The sequence below is a fragment of the Gopherus evgoodei genome, chromosome 4 (assembly GCF_007399415.2).
Source record: "Gopherus evgoodei ecotype Sinaloan lineage chromosome 4, rGopEvg1_v1.p, whole genome shotgun sequence".
Lineage (NCBI taxonomy): Eukaryota > Metazoa > Chordata > Testudines > Testudinidae > Gopherus > Gopherus evgoodei.
The window spans coordinates 32,021,515-32,042,432 of record NC_044325.1 but is presented as its reverse complement, the minus strand read 5'-3'; the positions used below and the strand labels follow the sequence as shown (position 1 = coordinate 32,042,432).

Genomic DNA, 20,918 nt, shown 5'->3' with positions numbered 1-20,918 from the left:
CTTCATATTGCTTGTATTAATGGTATTATAATGGTATTCAAGACACCTTGTTACTGTTGGAACAACTATTATGCTGCTTTTAACATTTATTTATTAGTATTAAAAAAATCTCTTGTGGGTGAGACAAATGCTTTGTTATTGATACTCCAGTTTCTCTCCATTCTCCTTGACCACTCCAGTTCCTAGGGTAGAGATAATAAGGTGTCTGAGGGCATGAGGGGACAGAGGACATAAGTATTGCCCCTAATACTGTCTGTCCTCTCCTGCATCCCAGACCCTCATTGAAAGATGGTATTTCTGCCCAAAAAACTGTCCTAGATATTTCTTTGTGGAGTGAAGGGTGTACCTTTTTTGTTGTTCTAAGCTTCCTTAGGATTGTTGATCTGCACAGTAGCTGTAGTCTCTGGGAAGCCACTGTTCCCTTAATTGGTCCCAGAGGCAACACAAGGGGGGCATGCAGGATCACATGCCCCCCCCTGCCGATTACTTGGTCACATGGTACAGCTGGCTGGGCCCCTATCCCTGGGGAGCAGCTGAGCCAGGGGGCTGCGCCCCTCAGGGAGAGGCATAGGCAGGAGTTGAAGACCAGCTGGGAGCTGTTCTGAGTCACCACTGCTTTAACTCTTCCGGGAGAGTCAGAGGAACAGCTGGGAGCTGCATGGAGTGGCTGCTGCTTTCCCAGAGAGCAGGGGGGCTGCTTTCCAGAAGGGGGAGTGCTGCTGGGAAAGGGAGGTTGCGGGACTCGAGTTGTTCTGAAGTTGTGTGTGCGCGCGTGCACACAGAGAGAGAGAGAGAGAGAGCAGGAACGGGTTGTCTGTGATTAGCCCTGCTCCCTGCAGTGATGTACAAATTTAGCTGCTGAGGCTTCAACCTGTAGACAGGATGAGAAAGGAGGTAGTCAGTTGGAGGTATCTACATATTTTTTTTTAAAGGCATCTATTTACATAGTAATAAAAAAAAATTGTAAGTGTGTATTTGGTTGTTTATACTGAGGCTCTTTTTTCTTGAAAGCAATGATGAGCAAAAAAAGTGGGTAAAGCCACTTTAAGTTCCACTCTGCAGGAGTAGTTTTTGCTATTACTACGGGGATAGCTGCGTGGCTTGATGTTACTGGAACAATAACATTTATATTACTTTTAGGATATGGAGGCTCAGCTGGTAAGTGAAGCTGAGTCAGCAAAAGAACAACTTCAAGACCTCCAAGAACAGATAGCAACCCACAAAATGGCCAAACAAGAAGTGGAGGCTGAACTGGAACGGCAAAAGCAGGTAAAGAATTACAGAGAGCTGAGAAATATTATTCTAGGCCCTATACAGCCATGGCTTTAAACAGCATTTTGACTTAGGGTTGCCAGAGTGTATGTGGTTTTTTTTTTGGTTCTCATAGAACTGGAAGGGACCCTGAAAGGTCATTGAGTTCAGCCCCCTGCCTTTACTAGCAGGACCAAGTACTGATTTGCCCCAGATCCCTAAGTGGCCCCCTCAAAGATTGAACTCACAACCCTGGGTTTAGCAGGCCAATGCTCAAACCACTGAGCTATCCCTCCCCCTTACTATGAAGGCTTAAAGGAGAATCTCTTCAAACTTTATAGAAGCAATTTGTCAGTCATTTGTCATGCATCAGCTGTATTTGAAGAAATTGGTTTGTAATTAAACAGCACTGATGATTTGTGTTGTGCCTAGGCCCAATGATTTCAGTGGGTACAGAATTGGGCATTGTGCTTCCTGCAGTCTGATCTGCACAAATATATTCTGCCTTCAGGGAGTTCAGCTCAAGCTAATGGAACCATTGTGATGGGGCCACTCACCTCACGTGAGTGCCTCCTGTCGGCTGTGCATCTGCCTTGCATTCTATCTCATTTACGGCAACCCCTGTTGGGCATTTAACTTTTCAAGCAGGTTTTCTATGACTCAGCTCTCCATCCAAGACACACACAGTCCTTAGGTGTACAACAAAACAAACCCCTTCCACGGTACAAGTCCAACAGGGCCTATCACAGTATCCTCAATTAATATCTTTAGCCCTCTCTCTGGGCTTAGTGCTCAGCTTCTGTCTAGGCTAACTTTCAAATGGTCCTTTTAACAGTCCCTGCTCTGGGATGGAGCAGTGCCCCCAGGTCTCCCTTTCTAGAGGATTTTTTTTGCTACCTGGGAACCCCAACTGACCCCAGCTGTGCAACTCACTCTCTGCTCTGTCCCTTTCTGAAGGTTTATCAAAGTCCACAAATGCTGACCCTCTTCAGAGTCTTCAGGCTGCTCCTTGCACCTGTGTAAACTCCCCTCCTTCAAGGCTTTGGCCACTCTCTGTGGCCAGATTGGGGAGAACCTTGGCCCGCCCACTACTCCATTCCCAACCCAGGAACCCTACAAAAACCATGGAACCCTGCTGTGTCCCTTTTAACTGTGCGGCTACTGTTTCCTAGGCCACTTCCCCACAGCCCTTTGACCTTTACCGTCACCCTTAGTTCAGGGCTGAAGTCTTGCTTGAGTCCCTGCAGTCAGCCAGGAGCAGCTTCCTTGCTCCCCTAGTCCCTGCCAGTAGCTGCTCTGTCCAGCTCTGCAGGTCCTGTAGCCAGGAGCACCATCCTTGCCTCTCTGTCTCCAGCCAGTGGCTGATCTGCTCTGTCCAGCAGTTTAGGGGGAGGGATAGCTCAGTGGTTTGAGCATTTGGCCTGCTAAACCCAGGGTTGTGAGTTCAATCCATGACTGGACCATTTAGGGAACTGGGGAAAAAATCTGTCTGGGACTGTTCTAGCTTTGAGCAGGGGGTTGGACTAGATGAGCTCCTGAGGTCCCTTCCAACCCTGATACTCTGTGATTGTATGACTCTGGTTGCTTCCCCACAGGTACTCTAGGCAGCCTAGAGGACTCACCTTTACTGCTCCTTTTCTGGGGCAGGGTGTGGTAGGCCTGTGAGGCCTCCAGCAGGGATCTCAGGGTCTGGTACACCCCATCACAACTATATGGGGGTCTGATTGGCGTAACTGATTACAGGATTAGGGCCTGTGTGTGTGAGCATGTTGCCCTCTATTGGCTGGCTGCAAATTAGGATATAAAGATATTTCTATAGGTGACTGATCTCAGAGCTCTTTCTTCAGCTCTAGTGATAAGAGATTGGTGGTTTTAGAGCTAGAGAGACAGGACTCAGTTCTAGTTCTGCAAGAACATACTTTATAATGGAAAGGAGGCTGCCTCTTCATAGTTAAGGTTGCAACTACAGTCCCATTACAAGATTGATTTCTATCTCACTTTAACGTTTTCTGAAAAATGGATTAAACTGAGTAAGTTCTCTTGAAAATAAGTCCAGTGTTCCTTTAAAATGTTTACAAAGCATCTAATGTTTCTTTGGGTCCCTCCATATCTCTAATGAAACTACTCTACTCTACATAGCAGACTTGAAATATAGATGGATTTTGACAATGACGTGTGCAAGAGGCAGTTTTTAAGAGCAGGAATAGTAAAATGTGTTTTTGAAAGATCAATACATGATTTTCTTTGAAGCCAGGAACCAAAAAAATTAAATCATGGTGATGACAAATATTTGCATCATCAAACTTTGAACTGATCTGGACCAACGTTCAAAAGTGAAATGAAACTACAGGATCTGATAAAACTATTCCTTTATACCTTATCAAAGGGTATTTTCCCCTTTTTGTTGCAGCCCTCCTCCCCTGGCCTAGAAGGAATTTCAAACGTCTGTTTGCAGCAGGTGTGATAGGAATAGACAGTTTGTGGCTTTCCCAAGTTTACACAGGAAGTTGGAAACCAAATTGGGCTTTATATGCAGTCTTCTCAAATTTCTATATTTAAGGCCAAATGTAAAATGAGGCTAGTAACATTTACCCCTTTTGGAAAGTCCTTTGGGTTCTGCAAATGAGACAGCACAAGCTAAGTGCACAGCATTGTTAGTGACATTTTTCTGATGAGATAACTACAGTGTGGAGAACTTCAATGGGTTGTTAGAGAGGCACTGTGTACATTAGACATTTGGCTGTGAAACAAAGAGACCAGGAGTGTAATCTCTGGTATGACATTACAGTAACTTTTTTTGCCATTGTTCAGAATGATGATACGTTGTGTTGAACATTCATTTTGGCAAATTTAAGTGTAAGCATCAGTGTTTCCCTCTAATTTTTCCCATCCATGTGCAGAATGAATTTTGTTATATGCGTCAATATGGAGGTGATGTGTGACGCATTACCTCCATATTGGTGCTCATAACAAAATTCATGTGGCAGGGTAGGGCCTAGGGGTTTGGAGTGTGGGAGGGGGCTCAAAGCTGGGGCAGAGGGTTGGAGTGTGAGGGCTCTGCCTGGGAGATACAAGCTCTGGGGTAGGGCCAGGGATGAGGGGATTAGGATGTGAGAGGGGGCCTAGGGCTAGGGGAGAAGGTTGGCGTGTGTGGGCTCTGGCTGGGGGTGTGGGCTCTGGGATGGTGATCGGGAAGAGGGGTTTGTGATGCAGGCTGCCCCAGGGCTATGGCAGGGGGAGAGGATTCCCCTCAACTCGCTCTCCCTACAGCAGCATGTGGGCTTGGGGTGCCTTTCCCCTGGCCGCGGCAGGTCTGGTGGGGCTGGGCCAGGGGAAAAGCTGCTCTCCCTAGCCAGAGCAGCTCTGTCAGGGCTGGGCTGGGGGAGGGGCTCATCTTCCCAGCTGGGATGGCCAGGCAGAGGGATCTGCATGGCCCTAAATAGCCCGTTGCATGGCCACGCAGCTTACAGGGAACCTAGGTAAGCATGCATATTGCGTCATTTACAGGTGTCTAATGCAAAGGAAAAGAATTATGAAGAAAATAAATATTGCCCATGTAATTAGACAATACATTATTCTTATAAAATATAAAGCAATATATATTTCATCATCGCACAATAAGCTTAGCCCCAACGAAATATTTTTCATTAGTAAACTCAAAATTGAAATAGAGTACAATCCATTTGTAAAGTAAACAAAACCTGAGCATTTCTGTAATACACACATTCATCAGCCTAAGATGCAAGTCTATATATACATAGTTTTACTAAAAATTAAAGTGTTATAAAATACGTAAATAAATTGATATTTCCCATTTAACAATATTACTTAAAAGTACATGTTTACATATTGGAAGCAAGATAACAAAATAATGTACTTAATTCACATTTAATGCTTTATTTAAGATTGTTACAGTTCTCATAATCTGAGCAGTATAAATTATGATGTCAGCAACTGTTCATTTCCCAGCTTTTAAATGCTTGAATTTTGTAAACGATGTAATAAGGAACAATATAGTTACATAACAGCCTTAATTATTTTTCAATACAAGTATTTTGGTTTTTGTAAGATTTATAAAATATTACATATGTATATGTAGTTTAAATTATATAAAGTTTAAACTTTTAAGATAATTTGGATATACTGGTGGAAGACTGACATCTAGTGGTCTAATGGAAAAATCCATGAACAAATGAACTTTTTTTTCTATTTATTTTTCATACTATTTAAATACTTATATGCAAGTAGGAATGTATGTTCTAAAAGTAGTAAGTCGTCACAGAATGTCAAGGTATATCAAGATGTTGCCCTTTGCAACAGTGAAAGCTTGGGGGCTGTCAGCCCTCTGAGAAGTTAAGATATTCCTGTTGCCTCCCTCTGACTTCACTGGTAGTTTTGCCAGGGTCTTTCCTGGTTAGTACCGTATTGTGTTTTCTTTAAAATGAGTCTGGAGCAACGCCGTTCAGTTTATTCCACTGTCCTGAATACTTGTATTATCTTAAGCCTTCACTGTCTAATCAGCAGGGATCCTATAGAGCCATTTGCTTTGGAAAAACGCAGCATTTGCATTTTTACAGAGAATCTTTAGTTTTTTACATTTTGTGGGGGAAAAAAAACATACAGTAGAACCCCATATATCTAAGTCTCCATTATCCAGCTCTCCATATTAACTGAATCACCAGCAACCTGGGACTGACAGCGATGGGGCTTGGGTGGTCAGCCCCCAGGCAGCTGGTGGTTCAGTTAATATAGAGAGCCAGATAATGAGAATCAGGTAAACAGGGCTCTACTGTATATCAATAAAACATGTTCAACTGATGTCTGTCTGTCACAGAAAATGTGGATTTTTACAGGATTTTTTATCTGAGAATTTTGTGGGATTTTTTGTTCATCGTTGAAAACTAGGATCCCTGCTAATCAGCTACCTCCTTTTTTCCAGATGTTTTTGTAAACATGAACTAAGATTAACTTGTTTAGTACTGTTGAATAAATAATTTTGGTAATAAACTAGCAATGATTCCAGATTATTACTTAAGCATAGTTTCCTGTTCAAGTAGTCCTTTAGACTTATCTTGCTGTCAAGTTGAAGTACATTGATAGGAGATATGATAGAGGCTAGTCTTGACTTCTATTCACATCCTTCTTTTCAGAAGGGGTAAATATTGTGAATGTAGATGGTAAAATTATTAAAATGATAAAATTTTAGTAAAAGTTATGACAGTCTTCCAGTATTTGTATGTTTTGACTTTTTGTTCTGCATGGTCAGAATATGCATTCTGCAACTTTTCTATAAGATGTGCATACTGATGTGTTTTAAACAAGTAACATAGAAATTACAGGACTTGCCTTCAGAAGCTACAACTTATGTGCATTCATTGTATTTCTTGGAATTGTGAAGGAAGATTTATAAAGCAAAAAGCCTGAGAATCCCAGATCCTAGTTTTGGTAAAAGTTTGATTTGCAAACTTATTTTTCTCTAAGATTTTATTTTTCAAAAAAGAATAAAGCAGATGTAGTTAGCAAAAGCATCAAGTATAAGAACATCAAGCACAATTTTGAAGCTGTCTTTTAAATCTCTTATGGTCTGCTTTAGGGAGATCCAACAGATTTGTATGCAGAAATACCCTATATTATCCAGGAGTGCCCCACATATAGCTGTTGTAAATGTATATAACAAAAGTTAAAATAGCTTAAATTTTAGAAAATGGGAATATGGTAGAAGTGACAGCATATTTACTGCATAGGTAAATGGTGTATTCTTTGTAAGAAAATAAATGTAACATCTGTTTGCTCCTTTCATATTTTGTATTTCCAGTGAGATAGTTTAAACATTATTTAAATAAAAAAAAAATTAAAACACTTAAAAATGGGGTATGGCAGAGCTTTTTTGGCCTAATTCATGCAAAGGACTTCAGGAAGTCTTGATTACAATAGCCTGTAGTAGTTTGAAAATGTGCCTACTTATGCAGACTTTTTTGGAATCCATTGTCCAAATATTGTTACTCCCAAACTGCTTAGTGTATGGTACTGATAAATTGCTAATAAAGGGTTCTGAGAGCATTGGCCCATATTATGCCATTAGACAGCTAGCAGAACTCCACAGCGATTTCTGTGGGTGAGGGGGTCTCTGCTTTAAATTATGGCATAATAGGGCATGTTGTTAATGACTAGTACTATTGGGCTCATCATTCAGTTGAACGCAGACCAATGTCTTGTATCTTTATAGAAATTTTTATTGTTGTAAATAAGTTGCCACTGTTAAGAGAGAGAATAATGAGGAAGGCTGGAGAGTGTACCATAGTGATGGGAACAATTTATTTTGTGGGATTATCTGTCCTTTTAGAAGTTACATTTTAATTAGATGCTAGCTTGAACTAATTAAAATTCAAAAGTTCAAGTCTGCTTTAGATGAATGGCTAAATGTGTATTATACTAAAGCAGATGGTAGAGTATATCCTGTTACCTCTGTCCTTACAAGTGTGGGATATATTCTAAGGCAATGCTATATCAAGAAAAACAGAGCTGGAGTGAAAAATATGGTAATTTTCTTTTATATTCATTTAACAAACTGACATTTCCATTTTAGGGACATAATGAGTTATTGTAATACCCAAATTCTAGGTAAATCTGGTACTAAGTCTGATGGGTTCCCCAGTGTACAACTTGGAAGTGGGGTATCTCTGAGCCCTTTGGCTTGCTACTCTGGGCTCCCTCTCACTTTTGATGTTGTGACAAGTTGCAAACCTCTTCAGATACTGCACTTACACAGACATCCACAGGCATGAATTACAACAGAAAGGCTCCAGCCAGTTCTCCCAACTCCCCAACCTAGGACCCCAGGGCTGTATCATCTTGCCCTGGTCAGAAGCCTGACCATTGTAAATTTTTATAACCCAGCACATCCTTCCCTCAATGTGGAGAAGACATGCACCAGCTTTTGTTCCTGAGCAGATTTCCCAAGCACTTCATCCAAAACACACTGTTCTAGGTAAAACATAAGACAGATTCATTAACTAAAGATAGATTTTAAGTGTTTATAAGTAATAAGTGTACAGATCAAAGTTAGTTACCCAAGAAATAAAAGTAAAATTGCAGTCTGAGTTCTATAAACTAGACAGGATATGACCCAACCAGTGTCTCACTCTGATGGTATCATTCCTAAATACACAGGATTCTTTTCTTCCAGTCTGATACCATCTCCCCAGTTCAATCTTCGTTCTCCAGACATGTTTCCAGGTGTTGAGTTCTGGGGGGAGAGAGGCCAACTGATGATGTCACTTCCCCTCCTTTATAGTTTCTTCCAGCTTGTTGGAACATCTATGGTTGTGACATGGGTCAAGCGGTCTCCATAGTTTATATGCTGTCACTGAGAAGTCTCCATTGTATAGGTTCCTGGGACAGTCCTTGTGAGTGTGTATTCCCTTTAATGGGCTATTAGCGCAGCTGGCTCCTCCAGCGTTACACCTGAAAGGCCGGACGTGGGTGTTCCCAACCTCACAACATATTTCTGTAACACGCACGTAGCAAAATTTCATAACTCCACGTACAATAATAGCCCATACAATCCAACAGGATATTAAAGTTCAACAGATCAAGACTTTTAAAATGATACCTCACAAGATGCACTTTATACAAAACATATAATTTATATCACCACGGTAAATATGGGGGTGCCGGGGTACTGCTTTGGAGCACATAGTGTCACACTAAGTTGTAATATCCTACATAACTGTGGCCTTTTATATATGGAGATTGATTATTTCTTTAAAGTATTTGCTGTTTAGGCTTTTGATATTGAAGACTGGTTGAGGATCAGTAAGATAAGGATTTTTTTCTTTTGCTTTGTGTAGTCAGTGATTTGAAGGGAGAGTACAGTTATGTGCTGCTCTAACAATAAATGACTGAAGTAAGACAGATTTTAAAAACATCACAGAAAACATATTAAATTTTTAAATAGGAATTTAAAGGCAGTGTTCACAAATTATGGTACTAACAAGATCTATGGTAATCTTCACCACTCAATGAGTTGCTCTTGGCTGAATCCCTTCCTTGACTATGTTGTCTCTTTAGACGGTAAGTTTTTTTCAGGGCAAAGTACTGCCCTCTGCTTTAGTGTAAAGCCTCAAATAGTGGCTAAAATGTCATCCAAAATGCTTTCCAAAGGCTGTCTACTAATACTTTGTTTTGTAATTGATTGCAATTAATTTTATAGGAACTCCATTACAATGAGGAAGAATTGTATCGGACAAAGAATACTTTGCAAAGCAGAATAAAAGACAGAGAGGAAGAAATTCAAAAACTCAGAAATCAGGTAACTTATTTGCATTTAAGAATATTTAATGCTAAGTCATTAAAAACACTGAACTACCTTCTTTGTTTTAGTTTACACTTCTGGTTGAGTAAAACGCTGTTTTTCAGCTCGTTGTAAAGCTGTTAAAATGAAACTGTTAGATTCCATTTGATAAACTTTGGTGTTTGCGCACATCCTTTTAATAATCATTAATTCAATGATTATTGAGCACAAAATGAGCTCAAACTAGCTATGGGAATAAAGGGAAACAAGAAGACTTTTTATCAATACATTAGAAGCAAGAGGAAGACCCAGGACAGGGTAGGCCCACTGCTCAGTGAAGAGGGAGAAACAGTAACAGGGAACTTGGAAATGGCAGAGATGCTTAATGACTTCTTTGTTTCGGTCTTCACTGAGAAGTCTGAAGGAATGTCTAACATAGTGAATGCTTATGGGAAGGGGGTAGGTTTAGAAGATAAAATAAAAAAAGAGCAAGTTAAGAATCACTTAGAAAAGTTAGATGCCTGCAAGTCACCAGGGCCCGATTAAATGCATCCTAGAATACTCAAGGAGTTAATAGAGGAGGTATCTGAGCCTCTAGCTATTATCTTTGGAAAGTCATGGGAGACGGGAGAGATTCCAGAAGACTGGAAAAGGGCAAGTATAGTGCCCATCTATAAAAAGGGAAATAAAAACAACCCAGGAAACTACAAACCAGTTAGTTTAACTTCTGTGCAAGGGAAGATAATGGAGCAAGTAATTAAAGAAATCATCTGCAAACACTTGGAAGGTGGTAAGGTGATAGGGAATAGCCAGCATGGATTTGTAAAGAACAAATTGTGTCAAACTAATCTGATAGCTTTCTTCGATAGGATAACGAGTCTTGTGGATAAGGGAGAAGTGGTGGATGTGGTATACCTAGACTTTAGTAAGGCATTTGATACGGTCTCGCATGATATCCTTATCGATAAACTAGGCAAATACAATTTAGATGGGGCTACTATAAGGTGGGTGCATAACTGGCTGGATAACCGTACTCAGAGAGTAGTTATTAATGGTTCCCAATCCTGCTGGAAAGGTATTACGAGTGGAGTTCCGCAAGGGTCTGTTTTGGGACTGGCTCTGTTCAATTTCTTCATCAACAACTTAGATGTTGGCATAGAAAGTACACTTATTAAGTTTGCGAACGATACCAAACTGGGAGGGATTGCAACTGCTTTGGAGGACAGGATCAAAATTCAAAATGATCTGGACAAATTGGAGAAATGGTCTGAGGTAAATCGGATGAAGTTCAATAAAGACAAATGCAAAGTGCTCCACTTAGGAAGGAACAATCAGTTTCACACATACAGAATGGGAACAGACTGTCTAGGAGGGAGTATGGCAGAAAGAGATCTAGGGGTCATAGTGGACCACAAGCTAAATATGAGTCAACAGTGTGATACTGTTGCAAAAAAAGCAAACGTGATTCTGGGATGCATTAACAGGTGTGTTGTAAACAAGACACGAGAAGTCATTCTTCTGCTCTACTCTGCGCTGGTTAAGCCTCAACTGGAGTATTGTGTCCAGTTCTGGGCACCGCATTTCAAGAAAGATGTGGAGAAGTTGGAGAAGGTCCAGAGAAGAGCAGCAAGAATGATGAAAGGTCTTGAGAACATGACCTGAGAAGGAAGGCTGAAAGAATTGGGTTTGTTTAGTTTGGAAAAGAGAAGACTGAGAGGGGACATGATAGCAGTTTTTGGGTATCTAAAAGGGTGTCATCAGGAGGAGGGAGAAAACTTGTTCACCTTAGCCTCTAATGATAGAACAAGAGGCAATGGGCTTAAACTGCAGCAAGGGAGATTTAGTTTGGACTTTAGGAAAAAGTTCCTAACTGTCAGGGTGGTTGAACACTGGAATAAATTGCCTAGGGAGGTTGTGGAATCTCCATCTCTGGAGATATTTAAGATTAGATTAGATAAGTGTCTGTCAGGGATGGTCTAGACGGTATTTGGTCCTGCCATGAGGGCAGGGGACTGGACTTGATTTCCTCTCGAGGTCCCTTCCAGTCCTAGAGTCTATGAATCCATATTCCAGTAATGAAACAGAGTATATTAGGTTTTAAGAAAATCTGCTCTACAATTAAAATTAACTTTGGAGTAAATATCAAAAGCAAACACAATTTTAAAACGTCTGTCTTCTAAAACAAAGGGCTGTATTCTCCGATAAGGCCCTATATGTGCACACATTAACTAGAGAACCAGGTGCTGAATCCATACATTCTCTCCTATGTAACAGCAAAGAAAGGTATTGGTGATTGTATGGGTAGCATGAATTTCTGAGTTGGATCCTGTTAATGTAACATTTGTTTCATTTCATGCAAATTATGTATAAGGCTGCAGAATGCAATGTAGACTATTACAGGAAAAAATGACAGTCTAGTGTTAAACACTACTCACTGTACACACTGGATGTCAAAGGACTTGAAAATTGTCTTGATATATTTTTCTTTGAACCCAGTGGGGCTTGCTTTCCTGGTATTACTTCACTATACAAAATTTACTTCAGAATGTACGTATTGTCCATGTGTACCATGCCCTGCCCAGTGTAGCTGATTTGTATTTGCATTGCCTGAATTCCAGTCGTCCATGATCACTCTGGTATCTCACTGTAGACTCTGTACTAACCACTTAAAATGTATAATGACCACAGGTGGCTAAGATTCAACTAACAGCAAGTTAAATGATTGGGTCAATATCAGTATATTCAGGCCTTAGCATACTGAAGCAGGAGTAAGATCTTAAATTTAACACCTATTTTGATTCTATGAAGGTGCTATACTTGGCTTTAGTATTCCAAAGGATGCACAGTTTCTTGATGCTGGTCAATATTTAATAGACAAAATGTTGTCTCTTAAGGAATTAAATGACTTCAGTATACTGCTGCTGATGGTTTTAATTTTCTGTGTCCCTGGTGATAACTGGCATGTTAACCTTGTCTTTGTAAGGTGAACATAAGTCCATTGTTTGTCACTGCAACTCTATCAAACAACTTGGAGAGCCTCTTCAGTGTAAACTGTCAGATCACATTTGTCTGCCAAGACTTTGTTGAAATCAAGCCTGTCTGGTAGAGCTTGTCTGATGTGAGAAATCTGATGCTCACTCCCATTTAGAGGCCACATATTGCATCATCAAGGTTAAGAGAGGGAAAAGACACACTTTCTTTTTCAACACTGAGTTCTAGTTCACACTGAAGGGACTAAGCCATCAGCAAGTACTCTCCCAAGCATACAACTATGAATTTGGCACATAGGCTGGCTTATTTTTTCCTGGACAACCAAACTTAGCTAAGTTTCCATAATCATGCACAATTTACAGGATGAGTCTTGAGTGTTTAAGTTAGTACAGGCCAGGTAGAGGTCAAAGTGTTGTCTGCACCACCATCAACATCGCAGTTGTCTCATGCATGAGATTCAAGACATGCCTTGAATTGTGCACTGAATCCAGTTAGAACCTGGATAGAAACTATAAAACAGAATCACTTAAGAAAGATCCACTTCAAGTGTCTCCTCCTTACTTTCAAAAATACGTGCAGATTGGACCCTATGGCCCATGTTTCCTTAGGCTTGGTCTGCACTACAGGCTTATGTTAGTATCACTGTTGCTTGGGGCGTGGAAAATACTCACTCACCAAATTCCTGGTCTATACTGAATTCCTGGTGTGGACAGGAGGACTTCTCCCTTTGACGTAGCTACCGCCTCTTGGGGAAGTGGATTATGCTATTGGCAGAGTTAAGCTCTCCCATCAGCGTAGGAGCATCTTCACTAAGCGCTACATTGGTGCAGCTATGCCGCTGCAATGCTATATGGATAGACAAGCCCTTAGTTTCGTCCTTCTCCCTCTGTTGTTCATATCCAGTGCCCATGTGCCTCACCTCTCCCTAATTTTCCTTCACTTATGTCCAGTTTCGTGCTGCCTTTAATGCTGCCCCTTAGACATGTAACAGCTTCCCAGTTAACTGGCATCAAATTCCCTCTTTTCCGTCTGTTCTTTGAAACTTGCTAGTATAACGGCCATGAGTCAATCAGTAGTGTATTCCTACACAAGCCAGTAGACTACAGGTTCTTTCCGGCTAGGATTTGTTGTTAGGTGCAGTGTTCACATGGGGGTAGCTCTGTGTTCATACATACTTTCCAGGAGCTTCCTAGTGACAGCAATTATCAAGGTTTAATGCTTCTACAATCACATTTCTCTCCTTTACATTTGTTAACGATGGTGGTAGTAATAGCAGTTGCATCATTAAAATCCTGAGGCATTCCACTCCTTGCATCAGCCCCTCTCTCATAGGACTTAGGATTTGAACTATTTTAAAATCTAGTTTTTTAATTTTTATAATGTTTCATCTTCTGGCTTAGATTTTGCACTGACTTTTCTTTTTCAGCTCACAAACAAGGCATTGAGCAGCAGTAGTCAGTCAGAGCTGGAAAATCGGCTTCATCAGCTGACAGAGACTCTGATTCAGAAGCAGACCATGTTGGAGAGTCTCAGCACAGAGAAAAACTCCCTTGTCTATCAGCTGGAACGCCTTGAACAACAGCTTAAGACTATCCAAGGCAGTAGTACTAATGGACCTACGATTAATATGGCTGGAATTGACAGTGGTGAAGGTAAACATGGAAGGATCATATTTAAAAATGTGTGTGTGCTCAGCTTAACTAAGGACTCTTATATTCCCCATTCATTTCCTTAAACATCTCTGTGTTTAAGAAAAATATGATAAATAAGGAGTTTGAGTCGATCTTTCCAATTATAACTAGTGTAGTCAAAAATAGCCAAATAAAGACTGCTGTTCGATGTGTAGGCAATTTCAAGTGAATTTAATAAAACAAAACTTCATTCTTAATTCTCCTCAGTTTACCATGACATCTGCCAGTGCAACCAGCAGTGCAGTTTCACCTGTGAATTACTTTGTTTTTGTGGGTTTAAATATTACCTGCATGTGTGTCTTGTAATTTTTTTTTTTTTTTAATGGAAGGGCTCTAGTTGTTTGGGTTGGGGTTTTTTTGTTGAGTGTTTTTGGTTTTTTTTTTGGAGGAGGTGGGTTGCGGGGGTATGTTTTTTGGAAGGTGGGGGTTAGAATAACTGTTCCATTATGAGGTGATCAAACTTAAGTGGAAGTCTCTGAGAAACCTTGAATGCACCATCCTCCTTTTTGGTTAAAAATCGGTTTGCCCTCATTCTGTTTTTCCTTGGAAATCTGTGAGAAAGTAGCCTACAAATGTGTCTTCTCCACTGAGATTGGCTTGGTTGCTTTGAGTAGTATCATATCTCAGATGTCTGAGAAACTTCAGCTGCTCTTGGATTCTGCTTTGATACCTTACTTTGATTCAGCTATATGAAAGAAGTAATTGTGCTAACTTTTAAAAACAAAATACACCAATTCCTTGAACTTCTATGTAAAATGCCTGCTCAGTTATTTGCCTGTGAAATGTCTTTCTTTTAAACTCCCTTTGTCAGGAGAACAATAAAATCTGAAATAGCACATACACTTAGATGTATCCTGGTCTGAAAGTCTATGAAAATTTTACCCTCAGTCATCTTTTTTCATGGTATTATAAAACCCTGAAAAATAGGAATTTATATCAGAAATGCTGTCAGATACAGCTGTTGTATGACAAGTGTTACTTTGTGATAAAAGTACAGCAAATAAGAAAATCATTGCAGTATATACTTAAGAAATTATAATGAAGCAAAGAAATTATTTTGGAGTATAAAACATCTGAACTGAATACTAAAATGCTTATTTAGTAGATACAGAAATATAATAAAAATCTTTCTCAGAGGCATTTTTCACAAAATTATAATCTTATCCAACAATTCCTCTTTAAATATACAGTGCCCTTTAAATATACAGTGATTAATCTGGTTGTTTTCCCTTGTGCACTGAAAATCTTGAACATTTTAAAAAGGCAAAATTAATGATTAAACTCTGTGTAGACTCTATATAGACAAATATGTTACCTGGGAAGGCATCTTTAGCCTACTTAGATATGTTTTTTTTTGTTTTAAATAGGTGCTCGCATGCGAAGTGTTCCTGTCCTTTTCAGTGATGTAGATGCTAACGTGGCAGGAATGTATGGAAGAGTTCGCAAAGCTGCCAGTAGTATAGACCAGTTTAGGTAAGAGTACGTAAATCATAAAGGAATGTCTCTCTTCTTGGACTAGTTCCTTATACAGTCTTCCTCCTCAGTATACCTTTTATTTTGAATTGTTTCCAATTGTATAAAAACACACCTATACATTTAGTATGGTACAAATTCATATTAAATATTGACATGGTTAATTCCCATTCACTTTATTCCCATCATGATACCTTGTGATGAGAATATTCTTGTGCTACCACAAATTATGTTGACAGTTGAGTACATGGTACAAGAACCCATCGGGTTTTATTGGACATCGCAGTTATCTTGCATATATAAAAATTAACTTTGACCGTTGTCATGCTGTCTGCAGTTCACAACTGAGTGCAACTGCAGGGCAGACATCCCAGACAGGTGGTATGTTCTATGATTAGGTTTCCCCAACCAAGTATCAAGTGTGAACTCCTGAATCACTATACCACAATCCCCTGGGGCATTCCAATCTGTCTTGCCACCCAGGCAAGCTAGACTTAGTCATTGTTGGTTACCATATACCAAAGATCACAAAATATTCAGGTTGCTCCCAATCTCAAGAGACTAGTCACTTACCTTAGCTATCATACCAAAGACGATGCTAGTAGCCAGTCTTATTGTATACTGACTAAAGATTTATTAACCAAGAAAAGAAATGAGTTAGTCTGTGGTTCCAAAAGGTGACGGATGATGTAATCTGTCCACTGAATGTCTTTTAGAGCTAGCCCAGGTTGACCCTGGGGATCTCTGCTTTTGTTTCTTTGCTCCAGCCCTTGTGAGAGTCCAAACAGCAGAGAGAGAACTATTTCTTCTTGTGACTATCTTTATATGCCCTTCCCCCAGAGTTCAAACCAAAGAGGACGAGTGCTTCTGCACATAATTTCTTCATGGGTGAATGGGGCAAGAAACAAAGGTGTGTTTTTGTCCTACAATTTCCTTTTAGTTTTTATAGTCCTTCCTGATGGGTGGGGGAACCGCTCTTCCTGCCTAGATTCACAAATTCAGAGCAGGCTCTTTTACATTTATAAAGCAAACTTATATTTTACTTTGAAATATGAGGTGCAGACATTACAAGTGAGATTAATGTATGCAGAAACTTACAAGTATTTTATAGAGACTAATCACATTCTTACAAGTCTAACACCCATCTTGAACAATACTAATATGAGCTTCCAGCTGTGAATTTGTCAGTGCTCAGCTGATGCCTACTGCCTTGGCCAGAGCTGGCACCTGGTCTTCCAACATCACAGCCACTGCTAATTCTCCTCTTCTTTTCTCCTTGTGAGTCTTTGGCAGAGAAATCCTCTGCATCAGACCTTTATCACTGTTATGTTTCTAAGTTACTTAGATCGGGAACATTCTGCCTGATCATGAAATGTTCCCAGTGTGTTAGTTTTACTGTAGCATATTAGTGTGTCATGGATCAGCAATAAGGGCATGAAAAGTAATTGCTATAAACTATTAGCTACTTTTTGAGTGTGATTCCTTTATCAAATCCTTTTTAAAATTGTTCATAGCATGGATTTATTCTTTGATACTTTAAAAAAAAAAAGTGTCCTCAAAATACGTGCCTAGAATGAGTCAGAAATGCTTTGGAACCACAAACTCATTCTGATTTCTTGTCTCAGGAGCTATCTTATCTATCTAATCTTAGCCTTTCCAAAAAAAAGGTCTTCTCTGGAGTTTAAGCTTAAGTCAGATTTCAGTTGGGAGTAATAGTTTCAAACCCTTGAAAATCAGGATGCCTCAGTAGGATATGCTTTGCACCTCTAGAGTGATTTTAATATTAGGATTATAAATACCAGTGCTTCCTTGATGAGTGGCCTGTTGTATGTGACACTGATTGAAATATCATTTCTGTATTAGTATTTGTCACTTTCCTACTAATGTATTTTTATTTTATTAAAGCAGATTACAAGGCCATGATGCAAAATACTGATGCGATATACTTCATGTTGCGTTAGTACTAGAATTCTACAGGCCAGTCTGTTTCTCATGTATAACTAAGTGTAAGAATGACACAGACTCTTTCACTGAGATTTTCAAAAGAACTTAAATGAGTTAATCAATGGGAGTTGGGTGTCTAACTCCTTTAGGATTCTTTGAAAGCCCTAGCTTTTGTTTCTGACAAGGCCTAATGTGACATACTTATAGCAACAAGGGGACTGGCTTTTTTGTGGTCAGAAAAGTATGTACAATTTTGTGTTGTGACTAAAGACTATTTTCTCTCAATCTAGTAGCTGTTGTGAATAAGTAGTAAAAGGCAGAAATGTGGAAAACTATATGTATAATACCAGTTGATGTTTACAGTTTTGTGGGGGTGAGGGTAAAGGAACAGGAAAACTTTTCTGTTCTAACATGTGTATTATACTTTCACAGCATTCGACTGGGAATCTTTCTAAGACGATATCCCATAGCGAGGGTATTTGTCATCATTTATATGGTGAGTACATTGTTGTGCAGAATTTTTGATAGTCAGTTTTATATAGTATCTGCCTTCGTCTGAAAGGCATTCAATAGTGTATAAAAGAAAAAGGGTATCTAATTAGTTTTGACCATTTGTTGTATTTTATAGAAGACTATAAAGACTGCTTATGGAACATGGGTTCTTGAGCCCTGTAGCTTGACAATATGTGTACAGTCTTGCCTTGAATTCGCAGTGCCTTTAAAATTTTTACATTTCTGTGTAACGAATACTGGTTGTAATTTTGTAATCTCATATTGAAAGTACATTTCTATGGCTTACTAGCTTCCATTAAAATAACTTGGGAAACTGATGTTTGAATAACATTTTACCTCAGCCCAGTGATTAATAATCATCCTTTTCAAATAGCTGTAAAAGCAGTGAGCATGATTTTTATCTAATCTTGGGCTGTAGAAGGGAAGTTTGTTCTTCACATCTTGCATGATTGTCAGTGGAATTTCTCCCTGTTCCACTAGAGGGTTGATGTCTCTGTCAGTTGATGTGGTCAGTAGTTATGTAAGTAAGCCCAGCTGCAGTGTGCTGTTGCTTTAAAGATTTCAGTATTCTAGCTCCATATTTCATATGCAGTGAAAATGCCTTGCTTGAGAAAGCGTAATGATGCTTTTAAAGTAAATCACTGGGTGAATAGGGTTGCCACTTTTCAGGGATACAAAGCAGCCAAGTATACACACTTGACAAAATTAAAGGTAACCACATTTTTCTGTACCACCACCTCTCCCATTTTTTGAGTGATAGATGGAATTTGGCCATTTTAATTCCCCCTTCTCTCTTCCCTTCTAATGTAATACTGCCATTGTACTGTTTAATAGGTGAACAAAATGCTTCATACTGAAACAGTTGAGAATTTTACTAATTAATATGGTTCTGAAACCACATTCTAAGCTGGATCTCAGTCAGTATTGTGAACTAGCCCTTTAGGGGCCATCTGTAATGTAGTTCTTTTTTATCAGAGATGGTCATTGCCTAGCAGGACACTCAGACAGGCTAACTGTAATTTTTTAGTAAGTTTTTTTTCCTAATTTTCTATAAAATGTGTTTGCGTTGAAATCTGGCACAATGCTTCACTGTGCAGATCAGAATAGTTTTCCTTTGCTAGGTGCAATGGAATAAAATGGAAGGAACCCTTAAATGTTTCATGAAGGGCATTTAGCCAAAACATGTCTACAAAATTAACTGCTTCTGTCTACATTCAGAATTGTAAATGGTGGATGGTAGTCACCATTGTGTGCTAACTCCTGCTTTTCTTTTGCCAGGCATTGCTTCACCTCTGGGTCATGATTGTTCTGCTTACCTACACCCCAGAAATGCACCATGATGGTCCAGCTGTCAAATAGACTGAGACATACTTTATGCTAGTGCTCACTATATTCTGGCCTGAGTGTATTTAAAGTGATGAATACGGAAATATGGGGAAAATCACATTCCTGGCATTATCTATGGAAGAAGGATAAGCATCTTGCCTGTTTTATTGCTACTTTTTAAAACTTAAATTATCGGACAAATATTCTACATAGCTTCTTCAATTTACTTAAAACAGCAGCAGTTTCCAAGACACAGGCAGTTGTTAAGCTAAGCATAGCCTTTATATTTTACATAAATCTTCTGATGGTTCATGTACAATTTAAGAGTCACATGTGCAAGAGATACAAGAATTTCTAAGATTACAGCTGTATATGGTACATGCTCTAGATCATTCTGGAGATGGGCTATAATCAGGGAAACTAATTGTACTTAGCAATTTAAATAAACTTTATTCTTCCTGTTTTTCAGTCTTTTGTATCAGTTTTTAATCTTGTTATTAAAGAAAAAGCCAACCTATATTCTGTTAAAATACTGCAGAACTGACAACTGGTGCAATATCTCTGTAAATACCTTTTTAAAAATAAAATATTATGCATTCTTCTTAGCTTTGTCCATTTAGCACAACAGAAATGTATCTTCCCTGATATGCGGAAGTGTGGAATTTTTAATGATGCACAGGAGAACTTTCACTCAATTCATAATTAATTCAGACAGAAAAGATGTATTCAGCTGCTTGAAAAATGCCATTTGCTTTTGTACTTTGTATAATTAGCTATGTCATTGCTTTTTATTCTATACCTCTCTCTCTACACATAAGATGTCTTAGAGACTACATAAATTTTTAAGATTTGTTATCTGAAATTCTAGGCTGGGGTAGGCAACCTATGGCACACATGCCAAAGGTGGCACGCAAGCTGACTTTCAGTGGCACTGACCGGGTCCTGGCCACCGGTCCGGAGGGCACTCTGCGTTTTTAATTTAATTTTAAATGAAGCTTCTTAAACATTTTAAAAACCTTATTTACTTTACGTACAACAATAGTTTAGTGTTAGATTTATAGAAAGAGATGTTCTAAAAACATTAAAATGTATTACTGGCACACGAAACCTTAAATCAGAGTGAATAAATGAAGACTCTGCACACCTCTTCTGAAAGGTTGCTGATCCCTGTTCTAGGCAGTTGTTAACCAAATTAAAACAATATTTTTTTACAAATCTGTAATCGGACATGATTTCAGAGACTCCTCCATACATAATCACTTAGGAGATTCATCACCCAGCAACCGCATCAGGTAATGATGATAAAAACAATAACCCCCAAATCAAACCCACTGTAATTTTGTTGTTACATTAGATTGTGTTCCTCCATTAATTAATCCTTCATTCTTTACTCAAGACTGAGTAATGAAAAAACGATTAAGGAAATTTGTCAGATA

At 39.2% G+C, this 20,918-nt stretch overlaps 1 protein-coding gene across 1 annotated transcript in view; it reads left to right on the top strand.

Moving 5' to 3' along the window:
* The window catches only part of GOLGA5 (golgin A5), a 32,921-nt gene extending 12,971 nt beyond the window's left edge, over positions 1–19,950 (top strand). Inside the window, exons 8-13 of the mRNA XM_030558885.1 lie at positions 1,141–1,269; positions 9,464–9,562; positions 13,962–14,187; positions 15,594–15,699; positions 18,076–18,139; positions 19,435–19,950. Of these exons, the coding sequence (XP_030414745.1) occupies positions 1,141–1,269; positions 9,464–9,562; positions 13,962–14,187; positions 15,594–15,699; positions 18,076–18,139; positions 19,435–19,515 (705 nt within the window). The 3' untranslated portion in view covers positions 19,516–19,950. The remainder of the gene's footprint in view (positions 1–1,140; positions 1,270–9,463; positions 9,563–13,961; positions 14,188–15,593; positions 15,700–18,075; positions 18,140–19,434) is intronic.
* Positions 19,951–20,918: the final 968 nt, after the last annotated feature.